The 13475-nt window shown below is 50.6% G+C and overlaps 2 protein-coding genes across 2 annotated transcripts in view; one reads left to right on the top strand and one right to left on the bottom strand.

Annotated features, from left to right (window-relative positions):
- The window catches only part of KPNA7 (karyopherin subunit alpha 7), an 88030-nt gene that overhangs the window by 13170 nt on the left and 61385 nt on the right, over nucleotides 1-13475 (top strand). The window lies entirely within an intron of this gene.
- The window catches only part of LOC117999365 (myosin-16), a 59936-nt gene that overhangs the window by 39326 nt on the left and 7135 nt on the right, over nucleotides 1-13475 (bottom strand). Inside the window, exons 6-17 of the mRNA XM_034988397.1 lie at nucleotides 13109-13201; nucleotides 11996-12059; nucleotides 11619-11717; nucleotides 10059-10162; nucleotides 9148-9286; nucleotides 8534-8802; nucleotides 6554-6724; nucleotides 4949-5128; nucleotides 3163-3289; nucleotides 2129-2187; nucleotides 1166-1253; nucleotides 294-411 (exon numbers count right to left, since the gene is read on the bottom strand). Of these exons, the coding sequence (XP_034844288.1) occupies nucleotides 294-411; nucleotides 1166-1253; nucleotides 2129-2187; nucleotides 3163-3289; nucleotides 4949-5128; nucleotides 6554-6724; nucleotides 8534-8802; nucleotides 9148-9286; nucleotides 10059-10162; nucleotides 11619-11717; nucleotides 11996-12059; nucleotides 13109-13201 (1511 nt within the window). The remainder of the gene's footprint in view (nucleotides 1-293; nucleotides 412-1165; nucleotides 1254-2128; nucleotides 2188-3162; nucleotides 3290-4948; nucleotides 5129-6553; nucleotides 6725-8533; nucleotides 8803-9147; nucleotides 9287-10058; nucleotides 10163-11618; nucleotides 11718-11995; nucleotides 12060-13108; nucleotides 13202-13475) is intronic.

The following is a 13475-nucleotide window of genomic DNA, read 5'->3' as shown; positions in this document are numbered from 1 at the left end:
TTCTACGCCAGTTGTCCTCAGTCACTGGTTGAGGGCTGCTCCCTGGGGAGGCATTACTTCCTGAGACTTTCAGCCTGCCAAGTAGCAAAGCAGGCTCCAGAGCCAGAGAAGGCCCTCAGGCAAAGAAATGCAGGTTCTAGCAGTTGTAAGTCAGGCCAGAGCATACTAACGTAATGGCAGTGAGGTGGTATCTGCTCTGAGGTGTAGCGTCTGCGGCAACAGGACCATATTTCTCAATTAGTCCCTGGAAACTGAGAACTGTAGACTCACGGTATCAGGGAGACACCACTCACCTCTGTTTGAACTCTGGGTACTGCATCCTGTTTGGGAAGCCCTTCCTGCAAATACGGATGCCTTCCAGGACTCCATTACAAGCCAGCTGGTGCATGATCAGGTGGGCGTCCACCACGCCTGCCAAGGGGGAGGGCACAGGATGCCGTCAGGACTCTCTGGTGGGGCAGTCTACTCCTTGCCACTGCAGAAAGCTAACTGAGCATCTGTGTCGCCAACCCCAGTCTCCTGCCATCACTGCCAGGGGGCCCCACAATTCAGCCGAGACCCAAAGGCGCCCCTGAATGTGGCTTCCACCTGGTGCCCACTCAGCCCGAACACGATTTTTGCTTTACAAAGCAGCTAGAACATGATTTTTGGATGATCCATTTTTTAAAAGATTTTATTTATTTGAGAGAGAGAGAGAGTGTGTGAGCAAGGGAAGGAGCAGAGGGGGAGAAAGAGAGACAAGCAGACTCTGTGCTGAATACAGAGCCCAATGCAGGGCTCAATCCCAGGACCCTAAGATCATGACCTGAGCCAAAACCAAGAGTCGGATGCTCCACCAACCAAGCAGCCTAGGCACCCCTGGATGATCCATTTTTGGGGGGATCCTTTGGTGCCCTGCTTTGCCCCAATCATCCCTGGCAATTAAAAGTAGACTTAATTCATACCTGGCTCACAGTTTGTGCTCAACAAATGTTAGCTATTTTTATTAATTGTTACTGTGTTGGTGGGTCAAAATTGTCCAAGTTTGAAAAAATTGGTGGGAGGAGGAGGAGGCAAAAAAAGAGAGACGGTACTTCATACTTCAAAAGTAATTAAACTTCTCTAAAGCGGTGGGGGGGGGACTTCATTTGAGCAAACACTAACTTCACAGAGCCCCATGATGTACCTGATTGCTTGAACTCGTTGGGCACAATACAGCGGACAAAATGGGGAGCAGTGCTGTGGAGGGTGGTCATCAGCTTATTCAACTGCTCCTGGGATGGAGGAAACAGAAACAGAAGGACTGAGTAGAGCTCAGTATTGGTGTTGCAGGACACCCATGCTCAGCAGAGGTGTTTATTTAGAGTTCAATTAATTAAATTAAAATTTAAATTCAAATTGAGTTCTTCTGCCACACCAGCCTCTTTTCCAGTACCCACTCGCCACCTAGGGCTATGGGCTATTGTAATGGATAGCATCTTGGGCAGTGGCTGTCCTCTCAGAGGGACTTGCCTAAGGTGACATAGTTTTCAGTAAGCAGGGCCCTTCCTGACTAAGTGCTGGCTCATCATAGAGTCTCAGTACTAGAAGGAATCGTATGCCTGTGAGGACAAACCCCTACCCATTGTTACCCTCCCCACTGGATGGTCCCTCCTCCTCTGCTTGGATACCTCTAATGAGGTAGCCCCCTCTGCCTTAGGGCAGCTAGATCCTTGGGAAATACTGAAGTCTTTCTTCGTGCAACATCTCCCTATTGGCTGCCCTTCTGCACTTTGGAATGTGTCCCCATTCATGCCCCAAATCTGTAGAAGTTGTGATCAGCCCAGATCTGCCAGCCAACTCTAGGGCTCAAGATCTTAGGCACTGATATGTCCATTGATACCACTCTCTGGATTTCAGTCTGAAATAACATGGTTGGACTACACCATCTCTGTGGATCTTTTCTGCCCTGAGGTCCTGTGGTTCTGTGACCCCTTCAGAAGGAAGCAAACTCCTCGAATGAAAGAAGCAGCCATAGGCATAGAAATGAAATCATCCTGTCCTGGGCTGGGAGGTGGCAGGCACACCACCACACCATTAGAAGGGAGGGTTTGATGGAGGGGAGGGTTCACTGGATGTAAAGTGGCCTGTGGGGCAGCCCCATACTCACCCTGTAGAAGTTGGAGACTGTCATGAAGGAAGACCCTCTCTTCTGCTTCTTGCTTCCAGCTGAGGAAGAAAGACAAGCATGTTTCATGTCAGAACACAGAATGGGGACAGTCAGCCCTATTAAGTGTTCTGTGTCAAGGAGATGCATTCTCTGGTTTAAAAAGGCTTTTCTTGGGGGGCGCCTGGTTGGCATCTGACTCTTGGCAACTCATTCAGTTGGCATCTGACTCCAGATAAGGTTGCCTCCCTGGCATGGCTCAGGTCATGATCTCAGGGTCCTGGGATCGAGCCCTGTGTTGGGCTCCATGCTCAGTGGGGAGTCTACTTGAGATTCTCTTTCCCTCTGCCCCTCCCTGCACTCTCAATCTCTCTCTCAAAAAAAAAAAAAAAAAAAGTCGTTTCTTGGGACAAGCTTAGGTGGGGCCCTCACACCAGGAAAGGGAGATCTACCAGGAAATGGGTGAATCGGATGACTGTGGCCTAATTGTCAAAAGGGGTGTTATGCTCTCGGAAGAGTGTGTATTCTTTTGTGATTTAGGGCTACACAAGAGGGCTACACTGTTCCCATTGTCTGGGAAGGAAGAGGAGCCCACAGACCATCTGGAGGAATTGCATATTGATGGTGAAAACATCTCTGAATTTGAGGAAATTTGTAGTTCTTGCCCCTCTGAGTGGCGGCCACATTGGACAGCTCCCACCCTGGGGTGTTTCCCAGGGCTGGGCTTGGCCTTTGCCTCAGACAGAGAACAGGGAGCAGAAAATAAGGACACAGCATTTGGGCCTCAACTCTTCCAAAGCAGTATCGCTCCACCTACAGGGGATACGGGCCCAGCAATCAATTCAGTTGATGGAATTTCCCAGAATGCATCTGCATCTCTCCATTGCACCATCGTCCATGGCCTACCTCAAGCAAGTTGTCATTCATTCATCCATTTAGCAAGAGTTGAATGAGAGAGTTTTGTTTCCTTATTTCCATTTTGGTCACTAAAAGGCATCAGTCCAGGGAGACTGTACACAACAAGGGGTCAGCTGTACCTGGAGCCTCCTCTTCTTTGAAGAGAATGGCCAGGAGTCCCAGGGATGATTTCTGGAACAAGCCCACCACTGTTTCATTCAGGGGGTCTTTGTTCTTCTCCAGCCATCCTGTGATGTTGTAACCCACCTGGAGGGGGGCAAGTGCCAGTGGTTACCTTCAGGTCCAGACTCCACCTTCCAGGTCCCACAGCCAGAACCTCTATCTACAGCTCAGCTTGCTCAGGGCTCCTAGGAGCAACCTTCAACCCCATCTCCGGGGGCTTCCATTCTTGACCTTTTCTGGAGTCCTGGGATGTCCCTGAACCACAGTATGAGGTAGAGTCCCTATTATCTGCTTTCTTGGGCATTCACAGTTTGCCTGTTTAGGCCACCCTGTCTCCGAGCTTTTCTGACAAACCAGGACTCTCTAGCTACTTTCTGTCAGGCTGTGACCTCCTCTTGCATGTCTTGCTCTGCTGGCTACTCTGAGCCTGCCTAACCTCTGGCTCTTTTTCTACCCGCATGGATTGATCTTTCAGGCTCAGCCCTTGCTGTGAGTGACTGGCCTTGACCAGCAAAATCCCAAGCTACATGAAGAGCGCCCTACAAGGGTGTCTGATCTCTCCTTGCTCAAGGGCACGTATCCCCTGGCCAATGCCTAGTGGAAGGGGGGGCTCCATCCATCTAGAACTGGGGGCTCCCTGTGCTCAGGTAATTGGATATCCATTAATTTCTGCTTCCCATTTTGCCACATGACCTGAGCTGGAGAGGCAAAGAGGAACCGCTTTTCAGATTCTCCCACTGAGCATAAGGAACTGAGGGAAGCAGATAAGAAGCCAAAACCTTTGGGTTTGGGCTTTCCTTCTCTTATATAGCGTATAGACATTTATCACTACCGGGCCTTACTTTAGAGGCTTCTTAGCGGTGCAGAGGCCCCATTAGACTTTGAATATTCCATTGCTACAAATACGGAGCTCTTCTCATTTCATTGAGGGAGGTGAGGTAGAGCACTTCAATCAGGCTCCCAAACCACTGTTTGCTCTAGGCATTGGCACAATTCATTTTCCAAGTGATTGGCATTGTTATGGTTGATGAGATCATCAACTCCTGGCCCCAGTGCCCAACCCAACAGCAGCTTTCCTGACAGCTCTGTTCTAAGGCTGCTGTTTGCCTGCAGTTAAACCCACAGAGGCTCAACAGACGCCGGTGGTAACAGGAGCCTTGGCATTTACGGCAATACTGCAATCCCAAGGAAACCAAACTCATTCTTAAAGGCTGGCTGAACAAACCTTGTCTCCCCTATCCATTATTCATATAGAACCCGAGTCCTGGCAGCACTTAACTCCCTCTTCCCCAAGGACTAAGTTTGTCATGAGTGAAAAAGCCACTCCAGAGATGTCATTTTTTTGGTTTGGTGGCCACGAGCTGCCAGAGCAAGAAGTTAATCAATTGGGGGATAATTGGTGGGCTCGTGGCATTTCTTTTCTCTTTTTGCAAGTGTTGGAAATTCTGTCCAAGATCTCAGTTCAGCCGTCAAACCAAGGGCCGTGGACAATGGTGTGGCCCTGGTGGGTCTGAGGGCGTCAACTGCGGTCTGCTCCCTGGATTGCGTTGGAAGTCTCAGAGGGAGAAGTGATGAGGAAGTATGAGTCAGAGGTCATTTCACTGAGCCGATCACCCTGTTATATGGCGGCCGTGCTAGTTGGAAGCAGGAAGCATCAGGAAGGGCAGGGCAGGAAGGACCTACAGTAGCCAGAGTCGAATGCAGCAGGAAGGTGGCCACAGGGGGCGCCGAGGGGGTACTCACGGTGCCTGCATAGTGGATGAGCTCGAAGTGGGCCTCAGGCCCCTTGCCTTTGCCCCCCTTGGGCTTGAGGAAGTTGCTAGACTTGCCCAGGTGGTTGTCATACAGGGCCGCCTTGAAAGTGGCATCGGTGGCCTTGGGGAAGACGCACTGTTCCTCCAAGATGGAGAAGATACCCATGGGCTAGAAGGGAAGAGCGGTGGATGGCGTTACAGGAGGCCACAGGACCCCAAGGGGGCCACTCAGGTGTTGGCCTGGGGGCGGTGGGAGGGGTGCCCCAGACACCCAGGTGGCTGGCCAGGAAGCAGAACTCTGGGCAAGGAGCCCTGGTAATGGTGCCGTAACTCCACAGTCTGGTTTTCAAATGCCAAGGCCATTCAGACTTAAAAGAGGCTAGAATTCATTGACTCTAACGGAAGATGGAGGTCAGAAGGGGCTACATAGCTCCCCAAATGCTAATCCCTCCCAAACAGTGGTGCCAGGCAGTCTTGGCCCTCCGGAAAATGGTAAAGTCAATGGCCCCTGTTCTCTTTGCACTTAACTCGCTTATCCGCTCTTGCCCTCAAGGACATTCCTGGCTACCAGGGGCCACAGATGGTTCTAGGTCTCTTCTCACAGAACAAGGGAGCTCATAAATGCTGTGTCCCCCCCCACCCCAAACTATGGAGGGTCTGGATTTCTAAGGAAGATTTCTGGAAGAGGGCAGTGCTTAACCCCAAAGTTCAAACATGAGGACATTTCAGGTTCTGTGACAGCTGGACAGGGAGGTGTTTGTAGGTGTTAGGGGACAGGTGGATTGCACACGCAGCCTGTTTTTGGAGACTTTTTTTCCTGAGAAGTTAAGGCTGGTCTCACATTAGAAACCCCTGGCCGCCTTGCTGATAGCTTCTTTATGACGGCCCCAAGGCTGAGCCTCAGAGACAACATATTATTATTTCTTTCCTTTATTTTTTAAGTTTTTACTTCACAGTAATTTTAGACTTGCAAAAGAGTGCAACGCATTCCTACGTGTCTTTCATCGGACTTCTGGAAATGTTAACTCAACTTTGGTAACAATAATGAAAACCAGGAAATTAACATTGTTACAATACTATGAGCAGACTTTTCAGATTCTGTCATCTGTCCTGTTAATGTCCTTTTTCTATCATTTTCTGCATTTGATCAAACCATATATATTCTTGAAGTAGGCCCTTTGCTAAAACGCTCCCTATGGTGTGATTACAGGGGTGGCCAGTAGACTGCCTGGGTTAGAACCTGACTCTGCCATTCACAGGTTGTGTGACCTTGGACAAGTTACTTCCCTTCTCTGTGCCTCAATGTTCCCATCTGTGAAATGGGTGTAATACATCACCCCTCCCCCCCCCATGCACATATGGTAGCTTAGGATGAGCCAGTGACTTGAGGCATCCAATAGCCCAACTAACAATGGTCATGGCAACACTATCATACCCATTTTGCAGAGAGGAAGCTAGAGGCCAGACCAACCAAGGTCATTAGCAATGTTGCTAGTGCCACCTCCCCACAGGCCCCAGTGAAATCCCCATCTGAGGCACAGCCTGGACAGAGTCCTGGCCTCTCTCTCAGCCCCACCTTTGAGCAGTAGGTTACCTTTTCCAGGAGGTCAATGCAGGCCTGTAGGTCAAGGCCAAAGTCGATGAAGACCCATTCAATGCCCTCCCTCTTGTACTCCTCCTGCTCCAGCACGAACATGTGGTGGTTGAAGAACTGTTGCAGCTTCTCATTGGTGAAGTTGATGCACAGCTGTTCAAAGCTGTTGAACTGGAGTGGGAGGGCAGAGAGTGGGGCGTCAGCCAGGACCCAGACAGAGCTTCCCTGGAACCAGGACTGAGGGTTAGGCACAAGCCGAGCTCAAATTTGCTGAGGGCCAACTCTTGTCAGGTGCTGCCCCAGAGGCCTGAATGCTGACCACCGGGCAGTCCTCCATCAGCCCTGCAAGAAGCCCTTCTTGGTCACCCTCCCCTGCAAAGGCCCAGAGCAGCTTAGCACCTGCAGAGCAGGGTTGTTGGGGAGCGGGGCCCAAACCTCAAATCCCACCTTGTGTGGCTAATGACAATCATTGTGGAAAGAATCATTTTCTTTCCAGGATAGAAATCATTTGAGAGGCTTTATGCTTCTGATCCCCTGTGTGCCTTTGGACAGTTCTCTCTCTGTGTGCAGTTTTTTTTTATCCTCATCTGTAGGATAAAAGGGTTTGAGGAGTTTACAAGCCTTTAAAAAAAAAATCAGAGAGTGCTTTCTCTTAATGAAATCCCATGCTACAGCCGCATGAAAAATAGGTTAAAGCAGAGGTGCCGTTGTAATCACAGAGCCCGCCCCTGTGTCAGACCCTGAGTGAGCTGTACCTGCTCAAAACCTTACAAGGCAAGAATGAGTAGTGTCCCCATTAACAGGTGGAGAAAGAGAGGCACACAGCTTGGAAGTGGCCAAGCTGGGATTCGAACCCTGTTTGTTTATTGCACACACTCTGTTGTTGGTGCAGAGTATCCTCCTTTCCCCTGCTGGCCATCAGTGGCTTCCCAGGATGCCAGGGAGCACAGTTTGGAAACTCTAAGCCTCCTTCTGCCTATGAAATTAAATGATCCTATTGTAGACAGCAGTCAAATTAGCCTTTTAGAGCCTGAAAGAAATTGGGCTAAGTTGTGTGTGTGTGTGTGTGTGTGTGTGTGTTTAAAGTAGGCTCCGTGTCCAGCATGGAGCCCTTGGGGCCTGAACTCACAACTCTGAGATCAAGACCTGAGCCAAGATCAAGAGTCAGATGCTCAACCAACTGAGCCACCCAGGTGCCTCTGGGCCAAGCTGTTTTTTTTTTTTTTTTTTTTAATCCATCTGTGGCCAGTAGAAATCTTAAAATAATAGGATAGTGGAGTGAAATGAACTTTATAGATCATCTCTTCCAGCCTGTTCATTTTAGAGTTGAGAAAACTGAGGCTCTGAAAGGAGTAGCTACTTTCCTAAGGCCATACAGCTGGTTGAGGGCCAACCTGAGTCCAGAACCAGATCTACTGACTCCTAGTCATGCTGCCTCCAATTACAAAGGTAAAATATTCCTGACCCACAACACCAGTCTGTGAGGAGCCTTGAGTCGCTCTTGTGTAGGAAAGAAATGGGAGGCTACCAGTGTTGTGCTGGTAAATCAGCTTGCTCTCTCTCTCAAAAACGAAAGAAAGAAGGAAAGAAAGGAAGGAAGGAAGGAAGGAAGAGCCTGATTTGACGTGTTGGCCGATTTCCATGGTGTAAATGAATCAACATGATGTCATGTATCAACATGATGTCAACTGAATCACAAAATTCCCGAAAACTCAACAATTGGCCCTTGTGAGCCAGTACAGGCTGGCTCTAGCATGCCACCCATTCTACCCAGTATGTTCACCCCGTTCTTTATGATTTGGTGCCATACAAATGAAGATGGAACTTTCTGGATGCCAAAAATCAGAGACCCAAGAGCAAACAACTGAGATTGGCCCATCCCAGGTCCAAGATGAGAAACAAGAGAACCATGGTGAAAAGTAGCTTTTAAAAGGAAAATGGTCACCCCAAAGCAGAAACAGAATGCCAGGGCAGGCACACCTCAAAGATCTCGAAGCCAGCGATGTCCAACACCCCGATAAAGAATTGCCTCTGCATCTTGGTGTCCAAGGTCTTGTTGATCCTGACCACCAGCCACTTGAACATCTTGTCATAGACGGCCTTGCCCAGAGCCCCAATGGAGTTGTTGCACTGTTCCATGTTCTGGCCCTTTTGCACAAACTCATTGCCTACTTTGACCCGGGGCCTGGTGATGCCCTTCTGGAGCTCCCCGGAATTGAGACCCATGAGATGGGCGACTTTGTCGGCCACTGAGTAGGGACAGAAAAAGCAGGTGAATGAGAGAAACATGACGCCTTGCCCCAGAGAAACCCAGCACCATCTATTGTGGTTAGGGAAGGGAGGGAGGAGAAGGTAGCAGAGACGCCGTGTTGCCCATGAGAAAATTCCACACTCGCTCAAGGTCACGTGGCAAAGCAGAGCATAGAAACCAAAATCATGGCTCTGTCACATCTCTCTGAGATTATCAATGTCTGGATGTCCAAGGAACATTCTTGGTTTACAGCATGTCTCTGAGATGCACATGAAGCCTCAGAGAGCCGTGAGCCCCTGCCATGGGCTGCCGCCTCCGTCAATAGCCCCAGCCAAACACCTACCCTCCGTGGTGTCCACTTCAGCTTGCTCCTCTCTGGGCTTCTGCTTGAACTTCATGTTCCCAAAATGCATGATGCCCCCTGTCAGCTTATAAACACTGACCTTCTCCTCTGGGCTGAAGCCCAGCACGTCAAAGGCAACCTGCAGGGAAGAGAAAGGCAAGGCACCCCTGGCTTCTCATTCCACAGAATAGAACCGTGGCCCTGCAGTTGTGGGGGTGGCACCTGTGGGCCATGGTGGCCACGGTGGTACGGGCGTGGGCTCTGGAGATCAGACACACCCTGGCCTGGAGTCAGGTCAGTTTTCCTCCAAGGAGCTCAGACCAGATGCTCTGCAATGTAGTCATTGTATTTATTTACCCTCCCTGGTCTCTGTTTAGTCATCTGCAAAAGGGGGATCATAGGTGGTCATAAGAATAAACCAGAATGATGTGTCAATGTTTAGTCCAATGCTTGACACATAGCACTTGATACATAATAACAAATGGGAAGTCGCGTTATCATCACCATCATTATTACTGCTAAGGCTTCATGCTAGGTACCAGGAGAGGGAAAGGCAAAGGCGCATCAGGAATCAATTCTATTGTCAGACCCTAACGGAAGTTACAGGTGCTCAGTGTCGTAAGAGGAGAGAGGGGATGTAGTGGAAACTGAGGAGACAAGAGGGTCGCTTCTAGCCAGGCTGGAGTACATGGCCCCTTTGGTTCCATGGAATCCTAGTTTGGTTCCGCTTGCTATGACAGGCTGGAGAGAAGTTCCAGCTGCAGCATCAGAGATCTCCAGGGGAGGATCTGGGCTGTTGCCCAGCCACTCGGAGTGGCCCCCACCCCAATTCTGGTGGCAGTGCATGCAGGGACCCCACAGTCTCTGTCTTGGCTCTCCCTGCCATGTACCAGCCACACCGCTCCACTCACATCTGTGATCTGCAGCTCCTCCCCGTCGTCCATGTTCTCCACCACCGTGACGCCCTGGTTCACCCAGTGGTACGCCTTAGGGTTGGGGACCAGCAGCAAAGTCTCTGCCAGGAGCAGGAAAGCAGGTTGGCAGCTGAGTGACATGTGGTTTTCTTCTCTTTCCATTTTAAGCTGGATCCCTAAATGCCTCCCCTGTGCCTGGCATGATGGTGGGCATCGTGGGGTTACAGAGCTGGATAAGACAGGGTCCCTCTGGGATTACCCAGAGTCATGGAGGGACTTGAATGGGACACACAATGAGCTTTGGGGTGGCAAGAGGGTCTCAGCAACTTGGTTGTGTCCTTCAGTACTTGGCCCAGTACCTGGAGCCTACTGGGCCCCCTGTAGATACTTTTGGAATAAATCAATTCATATCTTTCTCCTTCCTCTGTCCTATAAAGAGCAGTTTATACTCTAAGTCAGGAGGTAACACAATGTCTGCAATGGGCAGTAACAATCATTTGCACATAATATGCATTGATATTGTTGCTTTTACAAAGAGATGTACTCACTTCTATTTTTCTTCATGTGCCTCTCTTGGTCTATCTTTGTTTTTCTACTTTGGGAAGAGACATGGGTGCAAGAAATATGTTCATGTTCCTTCATCTCTACTGTTGAGAAAAACTAGAGCCCAAGAAGGAAGATAAATGTTGGCTGTCACCCTGTTCTAGGGTCAGGGAGGTAATAAGGCCTGGGGGGGAGTGTGGTAGACAAGAGAGCTTGTGCTCCATCCAAAGGGGACACCACCACTCAGCTGCCTTGATTAGTGTCATGTGGGAGGGCAGGCCCATGGCTACCGGATCTTTTGCTACTCCAGAGAAACCAAGAAGCTGATGGTGTTTTGCTTTGCTTTTTATGTGAAGTCTTCCAATTTCAAAATGCCATCCATTAATCAAAAAGGACAGTGTGTCTGATGCAAATAAAGCCCAGTTGTGAGTGGGGAACGGTACCTAGTCTCTGGTAGGGTTAGGAGGTGTGTATGTGGAAGATTGAGTCTTCACCTCCCCCACTGACTTTATACCCTGAGCAGGTCTGCCATGAACAGTTGAGCAGGTTGGTGCCTGCACAAGAACATCTAGGTGAGTGAGTGAGTATACTCTGCTCATTAGAGTATGTGCTCAGTGTGGGCTGTGTCCACCCAGAGGGGAATCTCTTGTTATCACACATGTGATGGTCCTGGGCTGACCTCTCTGCTCCTGTCTAAGCATTGGGCCCAGAGGCAGCAGGTCCAAGCCCCATACTCCAGGTCTGTGTCTCAGCCATGAGTTGCAGGCATTCCAAAGCCCCATCTGTGGTATGGGCCAACAGTGGTATTAAGTCTCATGAGGCCATTGTGAAGGTGGGATGTGAGTAGAACTTTGAGAAAGTTCCTTGTAACCTATGCATGTAACTCAAAGGGATTCCTGCAGAACCACTGGGGGTGGGGAGAGGTCACTGGACCTTCTGTCCTCAGGAAACTTTTTGTTACTGAAACAGGCAAAGCAAGTTAAGGGGCAGGCAGACAGACAATAAGATCTTTACCAATAAGTTCAGGCTTCTTGTTAGAGAGAATCTGGTAGAAAATGTGGTAGCCCCTCTCAGTGGCTTGCTGTGAGATAACACGAGATTTCTCTAAGAGATCTGGAAAGGAAGATGCAAACATGTCCATAAATACAGTCCCATTCTGTCTGGAGTGCAGCGTGCCATGGCCAATGGGCTCCCCTCTCCATACAGCCCCACGCAATAGCCAGTCTGGGGGCCATACCTTTTGCCCTGGACACAGCTTCTGGGGGACTGACTGCCCACGGAGGGGAGCCCTGGGGCAGGGCCAGTCCCCTGGGCATGAGACAACACTGGACCCCACACCCTGTGTAGCTGGTCCCGCCCCAGAAGAACCCTTCAAAGGGGGCCAGACTCACAGCTCTCAATGTCAGCTCCAGCCAGCTTGCCTGTCGTTCCGAAGTGGATTCGGATGAACTTGCCCTGAGCAGGGAGGGAGAGGGTCGTGAGGGAGGATGCAGGTAGTTCTAGACCAACACAGTCTCTCGTTGGCAGCCCCCCTGAATTCCAAGGGCGCTCGTTGTTTGGACCGTAACTGGGCCAGATGTCATTGTACGTGGAGCTGCGGATTACCCACGCAGAGGGGTAGAGAAGATGAACAGGGCTTAGAGCAAAATTTAGGTTCTGTGGGGTAGCTCCACAGGACATTTGTGGGGAGAGGAGCACCGTCAGGAGGGGCTGGGACCACTGGGAAGTCTGCTTAGAGGCAGACATGGTGGGAATTTGGCCAGAGAGTGTAGGGGGCACACTACTGAGTCTCCCTACTGAGACACCGCATGCCTCTCCCTGACCTTTGGTAGAACCATCGGTAAATTCTCCTGGCAATAGGTGTCTCTGTGTCTCCATCTCTGCTGCTCCTGGCCCCTCTGCCCCTCCCCTCTCTTCTCACCTGCCTTCACTTCCTCCCTGCCCAGCTCTGTTTACGGACAGCCCACTGGCTCCCTGCCAGCCCACTGGCTCAGACAATGAGGGACCTGAGCAGAAGACTGGGAATCAGGAGGGAAGCCCGGGCATTTCTCCTCTCTGGACAGCCCTCAGGTAATGGGAAGGTGGAGCTCCCACAAGAGGGCTGAGCTAGCTCCAGAATCCACCAGGGCCCTTGGGGATAGCACATTTCCTGCATCCCTCCCAACAGGGAGGAGGTGGAGGGGAGGCATGAGGGGAGTTGTCTGCAGCTTCCAGCAGATGTGAATCTCTGGCTCCCCCGTCTGACTTCTCAGCCTCTCCATCACCCTGTTACCAAGTCTCTGCTTTCAAGCTCCTGGATTTAAATATTGACGTGGGCTCTGTTTGATATAGACCCCGACAGATAAGACCTTAAAAATCTCTGGGAAAGAGATGCCACCTCATTCCATTTGCATGTTTAAATCAGCCCCAATTTCCTTACCTGGAACGAGGTGATGACACTTCCCCCTCCCCCTGCACCCCCACCCCCCACCCCCCAGGCTGTCGTTGCCACTGCTCATACTTACAAAGCGAGAGGAGTTGTTGTTTCTGATGGTCTTGGCATTCCCGAAAGCCTCCAGCACAGGGTTTGCCTGGATGATTTGATCCTCCAGGGACCCCTAACCCAGAGAGAAACACAAGGTTGGGTGCTGCCTGGGGATTCAGGGCTTTCAAAGGACTGTGGCTTTTGAGCCAGGAGCCAGGAGGGGAAGGGCCCTGGGAAGCCTGGAAATCAGGGCAGGAAGGAACCTGGGAAGAGGGCCACCACCTGATGACTGTCCGTCTGCGGCCCTGACATGGGAGGGGCACCTGGCAGATGACAGGCCTTGCTTCTTAGCTATTGTTCCGTACTTTGCTATTGCTAGAGAGACTCCTGAGTGAGCTGAAAACCCT

The sequence above is a fragment of the Mirounga leonina genome, unplaced genomic scaffold, assembly GCF_011800145.1.
Source record: "Mirounga leonina isolate KUSES-001 unplaced genomic scaffold, KU_Mleo_1.0 Mir_454, whole genome shotgun sequence".
In the NCBI taxonomy this organism is placed as follows: domain Eukaryota; kingdom Metazoa; phylum Chordata; class Mammalia; order Carnivora; family Phocidae; genus Mirounga; species Mirounga leonina.
This window is presented reverse-complemented; position numbering and strand designations above follow the sequence as displayed.